We start from the raw sequence: 22,123 nt of genomic DNA on the forward strand, positions 1-22,123 counted from the left end.
AAGTTGTTAAATAAGACTGCCTGCCAAGAAATGTCACCAAAAATTCTGACTACTGAGAGAGAGTGGGCAAACAGCTCAAAAAATAATTCTAGCTTGCTGCAACATCACAGGTTGGGAATAGCTAAACCTCACACAGACTTCATGACTAATTCCAAGTTTCCCTTTGGAAGCCAGACATAATGATGTTCAGCGCTTTGTGTTATTGGTTAACACAGCACAACCTTTCCAACTGCATTATTGAACACAGTCAATAGTGTAAAGTAACTTTGTGTGAGGAGAATTTTATGGGGCTATATTTCAAACGCCACCGAACTTCCTGGAGAATCCTTTTTTCAACAACTAGTTACATTTACATTTACCACGAGCCTCTTTGACAGGTGCAAATATGTGGGCAGGTGTAGGTATTCCTTTTTGTCAGATCCACCTTTAAGTTGAGCTTAAAGGACACAACACAGTTTTGGGGTGTTGTTGTTACTGTTTTTAATAGAAGATGGTGATAATTGCTATTCTGAAGAGCTCCTATTTAAAAAGCAATTCTGCCTTCCAAGGAGAAATCATTTCACAAACATTTAAGAATTTCACCTTTCAGAAAGAAACACTTCAGCCTGTTCAAAAAAATTGTGATGAAGTTTGAAAGAACCTTTATGTGAGCCATGAAACACTCTCTACTAGAGGAAATTGCTTATCTTTTTTTTTTTTTCCTTTTTATTACTGTGTTGTAGGTATGTGACTGGTGTAAGCACATAAGACACACAAAAGAATACCTGGATTTTGGGGACGGGGAAAGAAGGCTTCAGTTCTGCAGTGCAAAATGTCTCAATCAATACAAAATGGACATTTTCTACAAAGAGACACAGGCCAATCTTCCAGCTGGGCTGTGCAGCACATTACACCCTCCCATGGAAAATAAAGCAGAAGGCACGGGGGTGCAGCTGCTCACTCCAGACTCTTGGAATATCCCTCTAACAGATGCTCGGAGGAAGGCCCCCTCCCCGGTGGCTGCAGCTGGCCAAAGCCAGGGCCCTGGCCCATCGTCGTCCACCACCGTTTCTCCATCTGACACTGCCAACTGCTCTGTCACTAAAATCCCCACGCCAGTGCCCAAGTCCATGCCCATCAGCGAGACTCCAAACATCCCTCCGGTCTCCGTCCAGCCACCTGCTAGCATCGGGCCTCCCCTCGGTGTCCCGCCTCGCAGCCCTCCCATGGTGATGACCAACCGCGGCCCGGTGCCGCTGCCCATCTTCATGGAACAGCAGATCATGCAGCAGATCCGCCCGCCCTTTATTCGCGGGCCGCCGCATCACGCCTCCAACCCCAACAGCCCTCTGTCCAACCCCATGCTCCCCGGCATCGGGCCCCCGCCCGGCGGCCCCAGAAACCTGGGCCCCACGTCCAGTCCCATGCACCGGCCCATGCTGTCGCCCCACATCCATCCCCCAAGCACCCCGACCATGCCTGGGAACCCTCCAGGCCTGCTGCCCCCGCCGCCCCCGGGCGCGCCCTTGCCCAGTCTCCCATTTCCGCCGGTGAGCATGATGCCAAATGGCCCGATGCCCGTGCCCCAGATGATGAATTTCGGGCTGCCGTCGCTCGCCCCGCTGGTGCCGCCCCCCACCTTGCTCGTGCCATACCCCGTGATCGTGCCCCTGCCCGTGCCCATCCCCATCCCGATTCCCATCCCTCACGTCAATGATTCCAAGCCCCCCAACGGATTCTCCAGCAACGGGGAGAACTTCATTCCGAGCGCCCCTGGCGACTCCTCAACGGCGGGCGGCAAGCCAGGCGGACACTCCCTGTCCCCCAGGGACTCCAAGCAGGGCTCGTCCAAGTCTGCGGACTCGCCTCCCGGCTGCTCCGGCCAAGCCCTGAGCCTGGCGCCCGCGCCCGCGGAGCACGGCCGGAGCGAGGTGGTGGACCTGACGCGGCGCGCCAGCAGCCCCCCGGGCGCGGGCGGCCAGCTCGGCTTCCCCGGCGTGCTGCAGGGCCCGCAGGACGGCGTCATCGACCTGACCGTGGGCCACCGGGCCCGGCTGCACAACGTGATCCACCGCGCGCTGCACGCGCACGTCAAGGCGGAGCGCGAGCCGGGCGCCGCGGAGCGCAGGACCTGCGGCGGCTGCAGGGACGGCCACTGCAGCCCGCCCGCCGCCGGCGACCCGGGCCCGGGCGCCCCCGCGGGCCCCGAGGCCGCCGCGGCCTGCAACGTCATCGTAAACGGCACGCGCAGCGCCGCCGAGGGCGCCAAGAGCGCGGAGCCGCCCCCGGAGCAGCCGCCGCCGCCGCCGCCGCCGCCCGCGCCCCCCAAGAAGCTGCTGTCGCCCGAGGAGCCGGCGGTGAGCGAGCTGGAGTCGGTCAAGGAGAACAACTGTGCTTCCAACTGTCACCTGGACGGGGAGGCGGCCAAAAAGCTGATGGGGGAGGAGGCCCTGGCGGGGGGCGACAAGTCAGACCCGAACCTTAATAACCCCGCGGACGAGGACCACGCGTATGCTCTGCGGATGCTGCCCAAGACGGGCTGCGTGATCCAGCCTGTGCCAAAACCCGCGGAGAAGACTGCCATGGCGCCGTGCATCATCTCCTCGCCCATGCTCAGCGCCGGGCCGGAGGACCTGGAGCCTCCGCTCAAAAGGAGGTGCCTCCGAATTAGAAATCAGAATAAGTAAAAGGTTTGTATGAACACCGGGGCTCTCCTGCGCACGAGCCAGTGCACTTCTCCTTATTTCTTCTTGCAAGGCAGAGGCGTGAGGGAGTTGTACCGATAAACATAATTTTACCGTACATGCTTTACAGCACACCTAATGTGGTCACACACTGTCATCATTTTTTATCCAACATCATGCCCACTTTAGAGCTGAGGAAGCTGAGTCACAGCATGTAGATGCCATGCCCAAGGTCACTTATTTAATGGTGAAGCCCAGGCTTGAATCTGACTTGAAACACTGTCTACTTAACCAAACTTTTATTCCTATGCTCATCTTTGTAATTCACCCCGTTGAGGAAGAGGGGGATGTGGGGAGGAAGGAGAGAGATTACTTGGGACCCTTAAAAGTTCAGTCATGAGGTTACAGAGCTGTGGTAAACGGTGAGCTGGGCCACTTCCGGTGGCTGGGAGGTCTTATTGACAGAATGTCTCAACCCCCCAAATTTTCTCAAAAACCATGGATTGCATCTGCAAGATGAGACCAAAAACTAACCTTCTTCCCTGCTTATGCCAGCTGAACCCAGGCCGCTAAGCCCCATTTGCCCGGCAGAGTGCTGAAGCAGTGGCCCACACCTCCCGTCCAGGGAGTCTCTTCCTTCATGTTGTCATCAACCAGCTTCCCCTAGGGCAGGCCTCCAGCATTGTTGACCAGCTTGGCATTCTCTCCTTGCTTGGGCTCAGTGGCTCAGCTGGTGGGCTGCTCACCCCTGCAGGCGGTGGGAGGCTTTGACAGGAGAAAGGGCCACACTGCTGAAGTGGCTGCAAGTACACCTATCTGACCTCATGGAGGGAATCGTGCTTAATGCCAAATGAGCTACCGATAATGAGTCCAGAGTCTCAGTAAGGGGAAGAGGAGCTAGCATGTGTGGCTTGCCCACTAGAGCCAGATGTGGCCTCTTTTGATCTTTCCACCACCTGGCAGAATAGGCATCATCTGTACTTTACCACGAAGGAACATAAGGCATGGAGCTGTCATCCAAGTTAGAGCTAGCAAGTGGGGGAACCGGTGTGAACTCGCCTGCCAGACCCAGGCCTGCTATCCCAGAGGGCAGCAAACAGACTACTGTTCAGTTGAGGTTTACCAACTGTTTGTGGAGAGAAAAGAAGAGAAATGAACACTTGCTGAGCCCTAATTGGTGTGCAGCTCCTTCCAGGAACTGGGAAGATACAAAGGTGAACATGAAACAGTGTCTGCTCCCAAGACAGGGACAGTTTGGTGGCAATGTAAACCCAGGGAGGAAGGAAGCCTGGGTAGAGGTGGACCTTATAGGAAGAACAGTTGCTCGTGGTTGTATGTGTCAGCCCTCTTCTAAGTGTTTTTCAGTGGTGTTTATTTGGATCTGGATCTGTATGGTAATCATTACTGTCTACCGTTTACTGATGAGGAAACTGAGACAGAAATTAAGTAGCTTCCCCAAGACGACCGAGTTAGTAAGCAGTCGAGATGCAAATCCAGGCTGATTCCAGAGCTCCGTTTTCTTTAACCACTGTAAAAGAATAGGCTAATTGGTCCCTTGATGACCCTACTTGATAAAATTCTGTTTAAGTTTCTTTCTTTCGAGAGAGAGGGAGAGTGTGTGTGCATGAGCGAGAACGTGAGTGGGGGAAGAGCAGAGAGAGAGAGAGGGAGAGAGAATCCCAAGCAGGCTCCACAATGTCAGCGGGGAGCCCAGAGCAGGGCTTGAACTCACGAACTGAGCTATGATATCATGACCTGAGCCAAAATCAAGAGTCTGATGCTTAACCGACTGAGCCACCCAGGCACCTCAATGAAATTCTTTTATTCTCCTTAGTTGTCTTGGGCAAAGTTCCTAGACAAAAACCAAGTGTACTTACTACTTAAGTGTTGAGAAAGTGTTCAATTCTTTTTTTTTTTTTTTTTTTGGACAGTGTTTAATGCTAGTTTTTACAGCAACAACCAACAAACCTAGACTAACAGCCCGTTACTCCACAGGGGGAAATAGAAATGTGGACCAGAACAATTGATGTGGCATGTCCAGACCATTGTCTCTAAGTTGGCACATTTATGCGGGCACCTACCTAACTGACAGCCAGAGGTTTGTTTGGGAAGCATAGAGCCAGAGCTAGGGGGGGCGCGCTAGGTGGTGCAAGAAGGGTTTCTCAGTCATCATAGTTTGAGGTTTCCTTTTCCATTAATGGCTTTGCCAGCAGGAGCAGAACACTAAGAATCAGTTCACCATCATTTCTTGATTTTACATCTACAAGTTCTGCTGTCCAAAGACAGATGGGCTCAGCCTTCTTCATAGTCACCTCAACTGAAAATGCCCCTGATTTCTCCACCAGAGTAGTTTAATCTGGTTGACAAAGCAATGAGTAACGGGAAGGTGTGGGCCACAGAAGTTATGGCCTTTAGAAAGCCAGAAAGCTTGGGAATTGTAATTTTAAATATATTCTAATATCACTCATTCAAATGACATTAAAGGAGGAACAGAAGGGTGAGCACATTTTACTACCCTTCCTGGAGTGAGAAGTGACCAGGTCAAGAATAGTGCCACAGGTCCATGAGTAGCATGGGACCAGAAGAACATAAAAGCATGAAATATATGATAGCTGTTTGGATGATATATGTTTCTGAATAAAGAATCAGGCTAGGGTCTTGTATGTGGACCAGAGTCGTTACTAAAAATGTTAACCTGGCTTTAGCCAATTTCAGAAGATGCAGTGACAAAATTGCCAATAGCCCCTAGAGATTGGAGAGTTCTTTTTATGGTGGCTCCCCCCAAGAAATTACAGCTTTTCTTTAAAGTCAGAGACACTTGGGCTTTGCCAGCTACAGCAGGGGTGACGAGGCAAGTGATTTAAGATGGGGGAAGAACTGCCTCTCCTTCACTAAATCTTATTTCCTCTTGCCCTCTGGAGTTGCATGTCTCCTCACAGTACGGTCTCAAGCTGCCGTAATTCACTCACATCCTCTGACCCTTCCTGATTTTCTGTGCACATGTGGTGCTGTTTTTCTTCTATGCCTTCAGAAACCCAGCCCATTCATACGGTTGTGGAAATTGGAAATGCATCCGTTAAATAAAGGACGGCATGGCTTTTGTGCCATGACAGTGAACGCTGTTGGTGACGAGTTAAAGCCAAAGTGGAAAGCATTAAACGGGACTGAGATGTGGGGGATGAGGTATGGCTGAGTGATTTCTCCGTATGCTTGTTGGTGACGCATATATTATTTCTCTTTGAAAGCCTGTGGGTCACTTGTCAGTGCTCTTCATGTTTTTTCACTGTGCCTGCCATTCTCATACTCTATTACTGGTCGGTTTATTTGTTTATCATCTTAAACAGATTTGAAGTGGACTGTATCTTGAAATCAATAATCCAGGCAGCTAGTTTTGTTTTTTGTTTTTTGTTTTTTGTCTTTTGTTTTTTTAAAGAAGCCATCGTATTTGCTAGTTCTTGGCAAATAACAGGTTTGGTGCTTTTTGGGTTTTTTGTTTTGTTTTGTTTTGTTTCCATTTTGAAGTGATTCTGTTCCTGGTTACTTGACTTTATGCATTTTTCTTTGTTGATATGAATTACAAATTATTTCATTGGGCAGATATTGTCTTAGAGGCAGAACTAATTAAGTTTTGGTCGAAGATTTTGAAAGGCTGTCATCTCACTTTAATCTTTAGCTTTCAAGGCTCCAAATGCCAGTGCTGCAGCTTCTGTAGACTGAAAAAATACATCCCCCCAAATAATAAGAAAAACAATGGATAAACATTTTCCAAACTATTCTATCCACAAAGAATTCCATTTGTAAATGGAATACTCCCTTCTTTGTCTTTGCCTTGGAGCTTGGGGGATAGCTGTTTGTATTTGTACATTTTCTGAATTTCTACAGTTTACACTTGTTTATGGTACATTGGGGAGTTCAGAGTAACCATTTGCAAATGTTTGAAGATACTCAAAAGAAAATATCCCCCCTCCTCGATTTTCCAGGGAAATGACATATTCTAAGTAAAATAATCAATGGAAAAAATGTGGACCATGAGTAACCTTTTCGCCCTCACTTTTTCCATTCCCCAGGAGCAACGAGTCCATACAGCTTCCCACCTTGGTGGCTTCCAGATTACTTCTGTGTTTCTAAAATGAGAAGGAAAATCTGGGGCTCTTTTCCCAGGCCCCAATTCCACAGTGCTCACTCAGCCTCAGCAGCACAGGCCCCTTCCACGTTTTGTTTTCTCCAGGAGACCTAGAGGAGGCAGCCATAGTTGTGGCCTCTTGGAGTTTACTTGCCGGTCTGGATGTGAAGACACAGTCCCAGGAAGGACTCTTCCAAAGTGGGGAGAGGGGTGCTGACCTCATTAAAAAGTCAGGAGGGTGGAGGTGACATGTAATTTTTTGCCAGTTTAGTTTTTCCAGCCAAGAAACCTGAGAGTAGGCTGCCTGGGAAGTCAGGTCCATACCTTGGAAATATTACTGTGGGTGTCTCCTATGAAAGCAAGGAAAAGAACACCTGAAAGCGAGGAGAGGAAATCAATCCAAATGGGATGTGCTCAGATCCTATGCCAGAGTTGAGATTTTTAATGTCCCAGTACTTGCTTATGGGAAGTGTGAATTGGCCACATAGTCACTGATGTTCAAGTTTCGGCTGTCTGTTGGGATCCAGATGGCTGTCCAGTTCTAGGTAGGGGTAATTCAAAGAGCCAGAGAGAAACTGCCAGGTCCGCATCATGCACATATGTTAATGGGGAGGACTTCTGGAACTCTCCGTGATCTTTTCAGACTTTCGTAGAGGAGAGTTTTCCGGAATGAACAGGGTCAAGATTGGCCTTAAACAATCTCATTCAGTGCTGCTGGTTCTATTTTAACCCTTTCGACAAAAGGGTGGGAGGAGGGTTTTAATGTGCAAGCATCTGGCTTTTAGATGTTATTTCAATCAGATTAAGATGGAATAGGAAATGACATGTATGGCCGGGTATTTACTTCTTTCAGATGTAGCCATAACCCTCCATCTTCAGCAGGGCTGGGACAGGGGTGAGGTGGGAGAGTGCTTAGTGTGCAAAGTTTAAAGAACTCAGTCTCAGGGGCATGTAGGTGCAGTGCTGGTCCTGGCCTTGCTCCCAGGCCTCTGGTTGATGTGGTAGCTCCCTAAAGCTAGTCTCCTGCTCCACGGACTAGTCCATAGTCCATGGATGGCCTTCAGCCATTCCCCCTGGAATTTCAGGGGAAGTTTTATGTGTCTGTGCACTGAGGCATTTTCTTGGGAGGAGAGCTCTGTAGGTTTTGGCTTCAGAAAAAGTATGTGCTATATCTCTGAAGGGTTATCATATATTATCACGACACCATAACTGAGTGGAATTCTTCTTGTCACTCTAAGGAAGCTTATTTCATGGTAAAGTTTTCCTTAAAGCAGAATTATTTGTAGCAGTTTTTGCTGTGGACCTAATATTACAGAACCACTGTTGCAGATACATAACGTAGCTCCTGCCTCCATGAGATGGATCAGTGACAAAATGCAAAAGGTTACAGACCCTTCTTCAAGTTATCATATCCTGTGAGTGCAGGAAAAGACACAAGCTGGATGCTTCCCCAGCCCCTGGACTTTTGAAGTTTATACTGTATAAGGAGACACTGTCCTTCCGTGGGAAACCTTCTACTCTGCTTTGGAGGCCAAGGGAGCAGAATGGCTAGCACCCGGGAAGTGGATGGCTCAGTAAACACCAAGACATTAATGTAGCTGTCTCTGAAAGTGCTACCCATTCTCTCTAGCTCCCTAGCATGCTTCTCTACCTGGAAAGAGTGTGCTTGGAGAGGGGAAAGCATTCGATCAGCTATTAACAGGCCATTCCTCAGAAGGGCACTGGAAATAAACTCCCTGTCTGATTTCCAGGGAGTAATCCCCTTGCCAGCCTGAGTGGCTGCCTGGGCATCATGGTTCAATCATTTACACCTACCTCCGTGCTGACAAGGAGTGAGGAGGGGCAGAGGTGTTTAAGAACCAAAATACACTACAGCATGGGACACTTACCTCATGTAGTGAAACGCTTACCTCCATCCCCAGCATGCTGCCTTTTCCAGATTCTCTTGTCAAAGAGGTTGTGCTGAAGGGGCAGAGATAGTCTTTCTATTTTCCTTTCCTCTGTCCTGCACAGAATTATCTTGAATTTTTCAGTTGCTGCTTTAAATGGGTAACACTTTCTATGTGAATGCATGTTAAGGCAATGCATTCTGCTTGTGTAAACTTTTGGTTTTCGATGCCTCAAAAGCATAAGAGGAATCCATTCCAGACAAACAAGTTAGCCTTAAAAGATAAATGGTTTGATGCTGGCATCATTAAACAGGGTCCCGTTCTCACGGAAAAGGGGTCAATGACATCTCAGATGCCGGCTCTAAATGTTAACAGTGTAGAGCTCTTCTCTGGATTGTGGATTTGCACAGCATTCTGCCTGACAAAAAAGTGGGGTGGGGTCTGGATTGAGAATAGGAGGCCATCAGCAAGGAGGGAGAACACACAGACGCAGGCACGCATACACACACACACACACACACACACACACATTATTTCAGGGGCTATTTAAAAGATTCTAGTGAAAACAACTGGAACAAAAGCTGCACCAACAACAAAAACTTGGAGTCAGTCTCTCATGCTTTAGAACAGCTCCTGAGCGCACTACACATTCTTAGGTTGGAAACCAGTCAAGTTGCCTCCCTGATCTTTTAACTCCTCACTCCTGGTGCATATGCAGTTTTACCAAGTTGCCCAAATGCCTTCTCTGAGTAGGGAGAAGGGAACTGCTTTTCTGTGTAGCTGCAGGATCCGGACTGTGACAAATCAAAGCTGCCCAGCGCTCCCCAGCCTCATTGCACCCCGCTCTTTGGCTGTGCAGCTGGATGTCTCATCACTGAACCTCTGGTGTGTTGTCTTTCTTTGGCAGCAAGCTGTGTTTTCTTTCGGGTAAAAAGGGAGGTAAGAATGCGACTGATAGCATTTAAGGAACAGGAGGGAGAGACACAGTGTGTGGACTTATTTGATATGAACCATTGACCTAACATCCCCAAAATGCAATTAAAAAGTATATCTCTCTCTCATTTGCATGACTTCTTTCCCCAGACATGTTTTTGGTATTGAAAATGAATGGTATTCCCATACAACATGTGTCTCAATTTGTAATGATATCCGCCTTGCAGCTGGCTTAGTTCTTGAAGTGTTTCTAAAATGTTACTGTCTTAAATTTGAGCCAACCTACACTAACAAATTATCTAGAAGCAAAGTGGCTAAGCTGCATTTGGTGAGAGAAAAGGAAACCCTATATTTCATCCTTCAACTCTTGTTTTGGAAATTCAGACTGTAACATGATCTTTTCCTAAGGAAATCTACACACGCACACTTTAAAAATTGTGCGGATTGGGTGTTGTGGGAGCAAGAACGATCAGGTTTAAGTTTCTCTGCAAAGTTCTGCATCCCATCAACAAGCCCTTTTGATATTTTAAACCCATATTTAGAGTAATTTCAAGATATTTGGAGCACATGTGGTTAAATGTAAAACTTTGTCATTATGATTTGTTAGATGCTTATACTTTAAATATTTATAAGCCATTTTTAAGTACTTTATCCAAAAGCCTTCTCCCACTAGAATACTGTAATTGAGTGGTATCTGAGCATCATTATATATAGAAGATACAGGGTGAAGTCACTGCAGCATGCACGTTCTTCCTGCTTTTCTGGTTTCAATTCAAATGCTATTTTTAGTAGTTTCAGCTTATTTAAAAAATGTATAAAAAGTCATAAACAGGGTTGGTTGTCTGTGATTTAAAAAAAAAAAATTACCCAGTTCTCCCAAAGGTAAAGTGTTCAATGTGAATCATGTTGAGTCTCACCTCTTTGTCTTATCCTAGGAGTATTTAGTAAAACTTTCCATTCGAGTGTTGGATCTGAATCTGTGTCCACATGAGTTTAAAGTGTCATATTGTTCCTCTGAAATGTTTTAGGGGCAATTTACTGGTGGTTAGATTGAACTCTTTATCATTCACCTGTAACCATCTTGGGAACTAAGACCCAGGATCCTGTCTTTATCACAGATAGCCTGCTTGTGCACTTCATGTGAAAAAGAGGAGAGGGAAAAAACCTGTTTTCCACACTCAGAATCCATTTAAACTTCAGAGGTTATAAATTTCAAACTGACCACAGGCCTCTGGGGCTCACACTCTTTTATGGCTGGCAAAATACAACTTTCTGGTAAGAACGGGAAAATGAAGGCTTAAAAAGGCTCATAAACTTGCTTGGACATCTAATAGCTCTTACCAAACAGCATTTTCATGAGTTAAGTGTAAATGAGTCAGAAACATATAGATTGAATTTCTTTTAAAATACACATGGGTTTAAAAATTAAGGCCAAAGTGCTTGGCAAAATAAGTTTTGGTTTTAGCCAAACCCCAAATGTTTTAAAAAAATCATTCTACAATTTGCCAAACCAAAAAGACATCCAGGTCCCTCTGTTCCTCTCATTGAATATGATGGCATCATAAACACAGGACTTAATGTCTATTTTCATATCCACCAAGGTTTGAGCAACATGAATCCCAAATGTTAATTGAAAAACTATGAAAAAGTTTTGGAAAAACATTACGGTTTTGCAGACAAAGATGAGGAGTCACTGATTCTGAGTTCTGATTTTGACAACACACCTCACTGTCTGATCATCCCATCTACTTGTTCTCTGTCTCAGCTGGTGTGTGTGTGTGTGTGTATTAGAACACATCCCATCTACTTGTTCTTTGTCTCAGCTGGTGTGTGTGTGTGTGTGTGTGTGTGTGTGTGTGTGTGCAGCTTATGCATAGGAATAATAGCTTTTTAAAAAATTCTGTATTTGGAGTTCTTAATTTATACTTAATTCATATATTACAATCCACAAACTTAATAAATTCCCAGTCATATCCAAACAGAGGGAGACAGTCCCCTTATTGATAGTTTGGAGATGGTCTTCATTTATTTCCCTAGAGAGTAAAACATATCAATTTTTTAATGTTTATTTACTTTTGAGAGAGACAGAGAGAGAAACAGAGTGCAAGCAGGGGAGGGGCAGGAAGAGAGGGAGACACAGAATCCAAAGCAGGCTCCAGGCTCCAAGCTGTCAGCACAGAGCGCGATGCAGGGCTTTTGAACGCCATGAGATCATGACCTGAGCTGAAGTCAGACTGAGCTACCCAGGTGCCCCAAAATGTATCCATTTTTAACTAATGGTATCTAACACTGACTTTGTGCAGGGACACTGTTATCAAGAGATACAAGGAAGGAAGGGAAAGAGGGAGGGAAAGGGTGAGGAAGGAAGGAAGGAAGGAAGGAGACAGAAAAGGAAAAAAAAAAATGGGAGAGGGAGTGGCGGGTGTCCTTGACTTGTTTTGAGGAACTAATGACCTGCTGAGAGAGACAAGAAATAACGAAGGCAACTTTTCCAGGCAACACTCAGAACTGCAAAGTGATGTGATACTACAGACAGTGTGCTTCAGCGAGGGCAGGATCTGGGACAGCTCCCTCTCTGCTGAAACTGAATTCCTAGCTCAGGGCTGGCAGAGCAGGCCTGCAGGTATTTGCTGAACAAATGAATGAGGAGAGTCCCAGGAGAGCAATAGCTAATGCAGTTAGCCTGATAGGGTTCCATACAGCAGGTGAGTTCAGAGTTAGTTCCTAAATCTGGGAAGGGGCATGGACCAGCAGGAGTGTAAGAATAAAGAATGCAATAGGATGTCAAAAGCCGCAGAGGCGAGGTAGAGTGAGTGAGCCCCGTTGGGGATGACCTGCCTTGCACTGGGCTGGAGCAAAACCCCACTGCGGAGGGAGAGGAGCCCCGGAGACTGCAGCGGGCAGGTAGATTGTGGAATGTGTACTCTGTGCATCAGGCAACGTCACCAAGACCTCGAGCAGAGGAGTGACAGGATGAAATCTGTACTGGAGGAAAATTGCTTTAACAGCTGTTCATAGACTGAAAGGAAGCAGGAGAAAGACTGGCATCCCGAAAGCTGATTGCTGCATTCTGATGACAGGCTAATTACCAGTGGTTGATTCTAAACACTGCGGGATGTTATCGCTACGGTGTGAGGGGTGTAGGCTGCCACAAGTGTACTTCAAGTGTGTAAAGCACTGTAGCAGTGCAACGGGAGGCAGAACTTTCGTTGTGTCCAGCGTAGGCATGAAGAGGCTTCATGGCGTATGGTGGAAGAAAACCTCACCACCGACAGACCATTTCAAAGTCCAGTCGGGGGTGCCAGCCGGGCCCCAGATTGTTGTAGAAAACAGGGTCTGGGCCCTTCTGACCAGCCAGCTGCCCGGAGCTGTTGACCAGCCACCTAGGCATGGTGTGGGCTGTTGGCTAGGACTGATGGGCACACACAGACAGGCAGTGCTCTCCCAGCAGAGGACTCCCTGCTGATGAGCGCGGAGCCTGGACGGTGGCCGCAGTGACACACGAAAGCTCTGGCCTTGGACCAAAGAGCAGCCATAACGCTTGGGTGGCTTGCTCTCCCTCAGACATCTTCTGAGATTTCCACAGTGTCTGAATCCCATTCTCCCAGGGCCTTCAGGCACTGTCAAGGGAGGCTGACAACTTTTAGAGATGCCTTTTTATCTTTTTTAACCTCCTGTGCCTTAGACCTTTTTCTGAAGCTTCCACATGTGCGGACAGGGAGCTTCCAGTTGTGAAGGAAGGCAGTGGTGTGGTTTTGTGGAAAAGAACATCAGCTCTGGAGTTGGGCCAGCCTGGGTGCAGATCCTGGCAGAGCCTTTTAGGAGGTGAGGAGGGAGGTGATTGTCTCCTGAGTCTCCTCTCTAGGTCACGAGTAACAGTGACATTACTGTGAGGGGTAGGTAGAACACATAGACAGTGTGGCACATCACAGATGCCCTACAGCTGGCAGGTACTGCCTTGTTAGAAAGGCTGTGAGGACTGGGAGAGAAGTGCAGGGCCAGAGTGAGGTCTGCTTGGATTTGAAAACTAGCTGTATCGCTTACTAGCTATGAGAGTTTGGAATGGCTTTATAAGCTCTTGTGCCTGCATTCTCTCGTTAAATAATTGTATCATCTAACATTTATTGAGCATACTTTATATGCAGGCAGCGTTCAAAGGTTATGTGCCCACAGCAAAACTATGGAATACCATTGTTAAATCCATTTGACAGATGAGTAACTAAGGACCAGAGAGGCTAAGTCTCCTATCTTGTGTCCTTGGTCAGTAAATGACAACACTGAGAGATCTGACGGGCAGCCTGGCTCCAGAGTCCCCATGTAAGATCACTGAGCACATCTCATATACACGAAAATGAAGATAAGACCTCCTACCTCATAGAGTCATCAGGCTCCAGTGGTAGATAACCTAGGTTAAAATGCCAAGGAAGTACCTGGCACATAGTAGGTGCTTGTTTAAAGAATTGTCATGGTGTCCGCTGTAGCTCAGAACTTGCTTCCCTTGGATGTGGAATGCAAGGTGATGAAACGCTTCCATGCTGTCAACCTCGGATGTTAAGGATACCATTCCAGAATGTGTAAGATGTCTGGTTCCACTTTTACGGGTAGAGACTGGGACAAACAGAGCAAATGCTCAAGGTCAGAGTGGTGCAGCCAGGATTAGAACCTGAGTCCTCATCTGCCTTTCCTCTCAGTGGGACACAAGATATGACCAAGGCTGCTTGAGTTACATGCCCTGTGCCAGGAACCAAAGGCATATTTTTGCCACCCATGGTATCACTTCCTCATGTTGAGCAGCTGATCTCAGAGAGGAAATAAGTTGTACCTGAACATCTGGGGTCAGGAGGGTGAAAGTGTTGCAGAGAAGTAATTATTAACCACATTCTCCATCTCCTTGGCTGTGCAGGGGTAGGGGTAGGCAATAGAGTTGTGGGGGGTCAGTATGTTTGCTCTTATTTTGTGCAGTGAAGTTTCCATGAACATGAAGCCTCTCCCCACCCCCCTTCAATATCTCCTGCTCCTCTTCCCACCCTCCCTATTCATGGATTGGTCGTAAAGAATAGATTAAGTGCCAGAAAGACCACCCCTCCAGATCCCAGCTAAAATCCCCCAAATCTACTGTTGGTCCATAAACCATAGCTACTTGTCACATTCTTTTCTTTCTTTTCTTTTCCTCCTCCCCCTCCTTCTTCTTTTAACCTAGAATGCCCATGTTCAGATAATATAGGTATAGAGAAATGACAAACTCAATCTTAACACAATAAACATCTACGTTATTTTCTGTTGGTTTTTTTTTTTGTTGTTGTTGTCCAAGGCAGAATTTTTAGAAGGCACATGAACCAGCATTAGCTAGTTGGTGTATTGGATGAAACTGGAATGAAAATGTAATTGTATTTTCTTATCAATTAGCTTCTCAGAGTTCTTGTTTGTAAGCAAAGGAGATGAACTGTCTATGTCTCTAGGGCCCCTCACATCCCTGACACTGTGACCCCCACTTGTCAGGGGAAGGAAGGGGAGAGATGAAACCCGGACCGAGGGAGGTATTCCCTGGACGGGAGCACGGGGTTTGGGGTCATAGGAGGTGGATCCAACCTACTCTGCCCCTTTCTAGCTAGTGACCTTGACCATGTAAGCTTCTTAACCTTCCTAGGAAAGTTTCTTCATCTGCAAAATGGGGACAGTAATAAATACTTAAGTAGCATTGTTGTTTCCATGAATTAAGTGTATAAGTGAGATACCTATATAAAATGTGCTTGTTTTCAAGTGAAATAAGTATATAAAAGTGCCTAGTGCAGCATTTGACATCAAGTAGGTGCTCAGTAAAAGTTGACTTCCTTCTTTGGGGGGAAAAAACCCTGAAGCTTTGCCAAACCATAATAGGAAGTGCTTGGTCCTAAAAGCTAGAGGCATAGGGCTTTTGGCTCATCTTCAAAATTTCCTGCAGAACATTAGCTAGAGTATGTAAGTCTCCTTTATTTTATTTTTCTCTTTTGTGAAGGGAGATAGCCACCTGCCCCAGTGCATTTATGAAAATGTACTCTGTTAGTCATGAATCCCCATACACTTTTAGGAAAGGGCCAGGGTCAGGGTCATTTGGTTTGCTTAAACACCCAGGTTCCAGAAAGGATTGGAGGTAGTTTAAGAAGATCAGTCATCCGGGGTGAAGAAGAGGATCCTAATGAGTGCACGAGATGAAGTTCACGGCTGAGGTTCTTTGTGCCCTAGGAACTTTTAGAGGTCAGCAAGAAATAGCAGTGACCACTTGTGAGAAGCAACAGGCCTCTGTACCCATGTAACTCATCAAGCCAACTTGGCAGAGAAAACCAAAATTTTAACTTGTAGAACAAAGAATTACAGATGGAGCTATCCCAGCAGGGGGTCTTCTGTGGTGGTGATTTTTCCTGATTAAAGAGTAAAATAAGAGCTATTGCTAAAGGAGAAAATTAAGCAAGTCCTTACATTTGGCTTAATTTTTTTTTCTGTTAAATATACATGAGCCTTGGCTTATCAGAACCGTGGAGTGGGCAGCACAGTGGTGATGAAGTTGTACTTCAGACTAGAGCCTAGCACTGAGCCAACTGATGCTCGTCCTTGGCTCCCACAACCCTCTCCCCACCACTGGTTATTTTCCATAACAATCACACCAGGTTTTTCAATTATTTTCGCCAACTAATGAGCTGTAAGAAAAGAGGTGCCATCCACTTCATAAATGAAAGCCATTTCTGTCTTGGCAAAAGCCATTTCAGAACTTCACGAAGCAGTGGTTGATGGGGGAGAGAAGGAGCCATTTTTGGGCAAAACCTCACCAAGGGCTTGCTGTGGAGACCACTATCTGGCCTCACACTTGGGTTTATCAGCTCATGCAGGTGACTCTGCTCATCGACCGCTGGGCTCTTCTCTTGTGAGTGTCCCAGAATAGCTGCGGCTACCTGAGACCAGTCCAGTCCTCGGGGACTCATTATTGTTCCAGATAAACAGCGTGGCCGAAGCCAGCACGTAATGGCTGTATTTAACCGTGATAAGTGATGGGCCGATGTGCCCAAGTGAGCTGCATCACTGTAAGGCTCGGGTAAGTGGACAGAGGCCAGCCAGCTCAGTAGTGGGCACTTCTCGCACATCATAGAGTTGATGCCATGGGGTTTTAGACTCGGGTAATAAATCTGGCAGACATGGGGAGCTTGCCTTCTAAACAGGTAAGGCGGGACAGACATACAGGGTTTTGATTATGCTAATTACAAAGGTATTTGAGGAAGGAAAGAAAAAGTCTGGAAAGTGGATTAGATAAATCAAGGCAGGCTTCTTGGCAGAAGTGGACTCTTGCACTGTGGAGGGACCAGCTTGCAAATGTTGGGATGTAGAATAAGACACACATTTTTCTCTGGACACACATTTCCTTTTGGGAGTGGTTGCTAGGAAAGTATAAGACTTCCTTTTAAAGACAGCGAGCATAAGTCTTAGGCTGTAAAGGCCAAGGAAGGAAAGGTGAGAATGGTTATATTTTGACAGTATCAACATTGGAAGCATTTCTTAGTACTCAGGCACATTTCTGTTCTCCATAATTCTCTGAAAATTCTTGTGGGGTGAAGGAGGATGAGTAACTCAATCATATTCTTAGCAATGCTTTCCTGATGTAAAAAAAGGAAAAGTGCCAGGCAGACAGAGGCCCTCTCACTGCACTTAGTTATGCATTCCCTGAGGACGGTACTTCATTCCTCTGGCCTAAGGGGCAGGGGGGCCTGGGATTCTGAAGGCGCCTGGCCATACAGGTCTGCTGGAGACTATACATTGTGGAGCCAGTCTGCAAACATAGTACATGCGTGGTGCACAGGATGGGCTGTGTGCATGTGGGATTCCATGTAACAGGACCCCTGAGTTGTCCTGCCTTCAGACGAACCCTGGACTCACAGGAAAACCCAAATGTGAGGCACGAGTATCGCTGTTTCCCCAGAACTTCCTGCATTAAGGGATACTCCAAAAACCTGCCAGAGGGGTGTGTGTGTGTGTGTGTGTGTGCCCGTGTGCCCGCACGCACGTGCACGTGAAAGAGAGATTAGTAGAAAGGAGACTCTGAAACTTTGTGCTTTGGAGTTCAGAAGTTAATAGTCTTCCTTATACACAGATTAATATCCAGCTGCTCAAGTTTGTAATCCTACGTACTTGACACTGGCTTTGGTCCAAAGATCCCACAGTCACAGAACTTGAGAGATGGAAGATATAATCGAAAATCTCCCGAGACGCCGGTGTCACAGAGGAGGAATCAAGACTTGGGGAGGTTAAAGAAGGGGACAGGCTGGACTGTGACTTGTGTCTCTGTCTCACTTATCATAGTAATTTCCCCTTTGCTCAGATCAAGAAATTTAAACTGGATGGATTTTCCATAAGATCCCTCTGCTTGGCAAGGGCAAAATAGGAACTGGCTCGAGCCCTGGAACTTCCTCACGATCACTTTCTAAAACTGCAGGCTTGCTTCCTCCCCGCTCTTGAGTTTCACACTCTGCATACCAATAACTCCAGGAAAGTGAAGCCCAAGCTTGGTTCTTCATTTCCATTGATTCGAGAGTCTGTTCCCCGGGTCACCAACAAGGGGGCTGCCCTGAGCCACAGCCAGAGCCATGGGAACAGATGAGGACGACTTCAGGACCACCCCCTCCTCAAATGTTAGTGGCAGAAAGGGACTTGTACTGCCACCATCTGGCCTTTGCGTGTGTCCCAGACATGGCAAGGATGTGGTGAGAGGGAAGGAAACAGCACACAAATTGTCTACTTTGCCATTCTCTTAAAATAAGCTCGGTGTGTGAGGAGGCTTTCAGAGCAGCAGGAATGGGGCTGCAGAAAATAGAGTGTGGTGCAGCTGCACCCTTTAGAACTTGGGGGGAAAACACATATTATTTACCAGACAATAATAGATCCCAGAGAATAATAATGATTATTATAGTGTTTGGGATGGCAAACGCTGTCGTTAAGGTTCCAGAATGGCTCTCATTATAATCCCGTTTTCCCAGTCCCTTATGAAAGCCTTGAAATTTTCTCCAAGTAGGCTGATGCTGTCCATGTTTGGCCTTTGTCCAAAGGTGATTTGAATATAAAGAAACTCATTTGAGAAATATTCCTCTTTTTGAGGTCACGATTACATTAAAGAAAAAAAGCCACATCCTTAAAAAAGCAGAGCATTCCTAAGTCGTTCAAAATGGTGGTGTTTCCCAGTCACTGGAAGAAAGCGTTAAATGCTTCTTTTTCTCTTTTCCTTTTTAAAGAAAGGATTCAGAGGCCCCCTCTGACTACAAGATTTGGTCATTCTTGGTCCCGAGCCCAGAGGTGGGGACGGTTTTCCTCCCTCCATGGCAAGTTCCAGGCTATGCTCCCTAGGTGGAAAAGAACTGTCCCAGAAGAAGCTACACTTGTGTCTTTGGATCCATTTGTGATTTCTGAGGCTCCTTTCCGATTCTTCATGACCTCTCATTTGACAGCGGCTCTTGGCATTTTTATTTCAGTATCCCTTCTTGCCACTGTCTCATTCTCAAAGGAAAAAAGAAAAAGAAAGAAAAGAATGAAGGAAGGAAGGGAGAGGGAGAAAGAAAGAAAGAAAGAAAGAAAGAAAGAAAGAAAGAAAAATGAGCTCTTGATTCAGAGATAAATACCCACATTTCCAAGTCTGACCATGCCAAATGAAAAGGTTTCCATGGCCTTGTAATTCCAGCCCCATCACATATTTGCGGTGTTTTGCATTTTCACTTTGGTTATTTAATATACATATTAAATACACACAGATCTGGTGATTTAATGTGATTTGGGGAACTCAGGCATTTCCTGTCACGCACATTCAGATTTTCAAACCTTGTTTTTGGCTGATCATTATTATCGTTACCATTAACACCAGGGTTTGGATAGCAGGGTTCAAAGCACAAGCTTGTACTTTGTCCTCCCAATGGGCATTTTGACCTCCTCATGCTTGTGCTAAATTCATGCTACAGACACTCTCTGAGCAAGTCTCCAGGTCTCTTTGTGGCCTCTTTTTCTTCATCTATAAAATGAGGAAATTACATTATCTCTGGGGTCCCTTCACGTTTTAAATTCTACCACCTCTCTGAAATTATTCGTTCATTGTTCTAGGAATAATCTCAACAGTTGTAAAGATGTTTACGAGTCCTCTGTCACCACCTCACGTTAGCCAGATTTTACCCATTCACATTTCTGAAATCCTCATACATCAGCAGGAAAAACAGGTATTGTTTGGGGGCATGGGGAACAACGGCTGCTTGACCCTCATTCACTTGACAGATGTGCGTCTCGCTGAACCAGGGGCTGGTTGTGGAGATGTGAGCAAAACAGACACATCCCCAAACCTCAGGGACTTTACGGTTTGGTTGGCAGACTTCTAAGAGGCAGTTTACGAGGAGTAACTGAGCGTCCTTGGGAGGTTATATTTCAAACCAAGGGACTGGTAGCAAATGAAATAAGCCAGTGCGGATGGAGAGGCAGAGCCTAACCTCTGTGGTAGAAACTGGGGTGAGCATTCTCCTGAAATTGACTTTCCTGGTGAACAATCCTGTGCAGACCCTCTGCCCTGGGACCCCGACGCCCAGCTGGTTTGTTGTCCTCCAGTCCCGTGCTGCTGGTTGGTTTGGGTATCAAGAGATGCGAACAGCTCGCCCTCGTCAGACAAGACCCACAGAGAAGGGCATTGCTTCCAGCTACCAGCTGCCTCTGTAGAAAACCTCTGAAGAGAGGTCCACATGTCCACAGTAATTGTTCATGTGCTAAAAAGCGAATCTCTTGGCTTTCCTCCTTTGTAGCAGATACCAGAGCCGTTACATGGAGTACAGGGGTGAGGTCTGGAGCTCCAGGGTCCCCCGATGACCTTGCCACCTTTGGGGGTGACCTTGGGCAATTCAGAAGGGTTGCCGGTTAAGCGTGCAGTAAGGCGGAGGGCCAGGGTAGCCCCGTGGCCAGGCATGCCGTTGTGGTCTTTGGGTGAGGGCGTGGTGCACCGAGAAGCGACTCGTGTTTCGTGTCCTCACACAAAGCTGGCAGGGCTGACCCCGAGCGGAACCGTGAATTAGAGACACGTCAAAGTCATGCTGTGCTGCTCTAGTTCTGGGTACTCGGCGTAGGTCTGACCTGCCGGCCGGCCGGAGGGTGCCGCTCTGACTCATGCCTGGGTTCTCCCGACGTGGGACGGGGCTGTGGTTTGACCCAGCGGGTTCTGATGGGCCCCTTCTTCTCTTTTCCCAGGAACGCTCGCTCACAGGGTACCTTGCGCGGAGAGAGGGCGCAGAGCAAACCATGTCCCGCCATCCAATGACACCAGCTGGTCAGCTCACCACCCCCTCTGGCTAAAACTCAAACAAATAAAGCCGCTTCCTGTCATTAAGCATCTCAGAGGAAGCAGCCCTCCCTCGGTGGCCTCCAGCCCAGAGAAGCCAGCACGTCTTGGACCTACCAAGCGGCCCAGCCTTCTTGCGGCCACCGTCTCTGCTTCTCCCCAGAGGAACTTAGGGATTTCGCCCCTGGTTTTAAAACAAAACAAAACAAAACACCAACAAGCCACAAGGACCAATGTAGGTATTCTCCCCGCTCCATCTTCAAGGCTCAGAGGGTGAGGCTGGAAGATGATACGAATTTGAAAACAAAAATCTTTTTTTAGTCATTTTAAAAACTGCTGTGGTTTTGCTGCTACACGAAGAATTGTGATTTGCATTGTACGGTTTTGGACCTATACTGTTCACGTTTTGAAGGCAGAGAGGAATCATACTGGAGTCCCAACACTTCGGATTCATCTCTGTCCTGCCCAGGATGCACTTTTAAATGAAGAGTTAGAATATTTTATTGGCTAATATACTTTTCTTGTTATTTTTACAAAGGCCACCTTTATCCTTTTTAATGCCATATTTTCAGTGTTACACTTTTATGGCTTTTAATTTTCGATTTGACAGATGTAAGAAGCAGCATGAATAGTTTATACTGTGGTTTTTCAGAGACTGAATGCCAAGAGAACTCGGTAAATGTTTATTCTTCTCAGCTTTCTCTTTAAATTCTCCTAAATAGCGCCCCATTTGGGAACAGAGCAAGAGTGTTGAACTGAAGACCAAAATGCCCTCAAGGTGTAAAATAATCCGAGGGGGAATATTTGCTGGGCGTCACGAAAGACTTGGATGAAATTTCAACCCTGATGGTTTTCGGTGATCCAGGAAGTCAGTGAAGCAATCTCTCTATACGCAGAGTCCTTTCATGATAATTAGAATGGTATGGACAAACCAGTGAAAACAAGAGGGAAAGTGAGAAAGATCACCCATGATTCTGTTTCACTGTTTGCTTTCTCCTGTCATGGTTAAGAGAAATGTGCAATTCGATCCTCAATCAGTGGGTGGAGGATAACAGGGTAGATTTTCTTGTGTGCACTTGTACAGTTGTAGCTGCGAGTCCAGAAGTCCTCTAGAGCATGTGTACTGGCACTGAGTTGGTGAGACAGTCGTGGAGTGTCCCATTCTGATGAGTACAGAAAAAAAAAAAAAAAAAAA

At 46.7% G+C, this 22,123-nt stretch overlaps 1 protein-coding gene across 1 annotated transcript in view; it reads left to right on the forward strand.

Annotated features, from left to right (window-relative positions):
* SOBP (sine oculis binding protein homolog) overlaps positions 1–22,114 on the forward strand; it is a 163,746-nt gene extending 141,632 nt beyond the window's left edge. Inside the window, exons 6-7 of the mRNA XM_049654092.1 lie at positions 723–2,669; positions 20,838–22,114. Coding sequence (XP_049510049.1) covers positions 723–2,666 — 1,944 coding nt within the window. The 3' untranslated portion in view covers positions 2,667–2,669; positions 20,838–22,114. The remainder of the gene's footprint in view (positions 1–722; positions 2,670–20,837) is intronic.
* The last annotated feature ends 9 nt before the right edge of the window (positions 22,115–22,123 follow it).

The sequence above is a fragment of the Panthera uncia genome, assembly GCF_023721935.1.
Source record: "Panthera uncia isolate 11264 chromosome B2 unlocalized genomic scaffold, Puncia_PCG_1.0 HiC_scaffold_24, whole genome shotgun sequence".
NCBI lineage: Eukaryota > Metazoa > Chordata > Mammalia > Carnivora > Felidae > Panthera > Panthera uncia.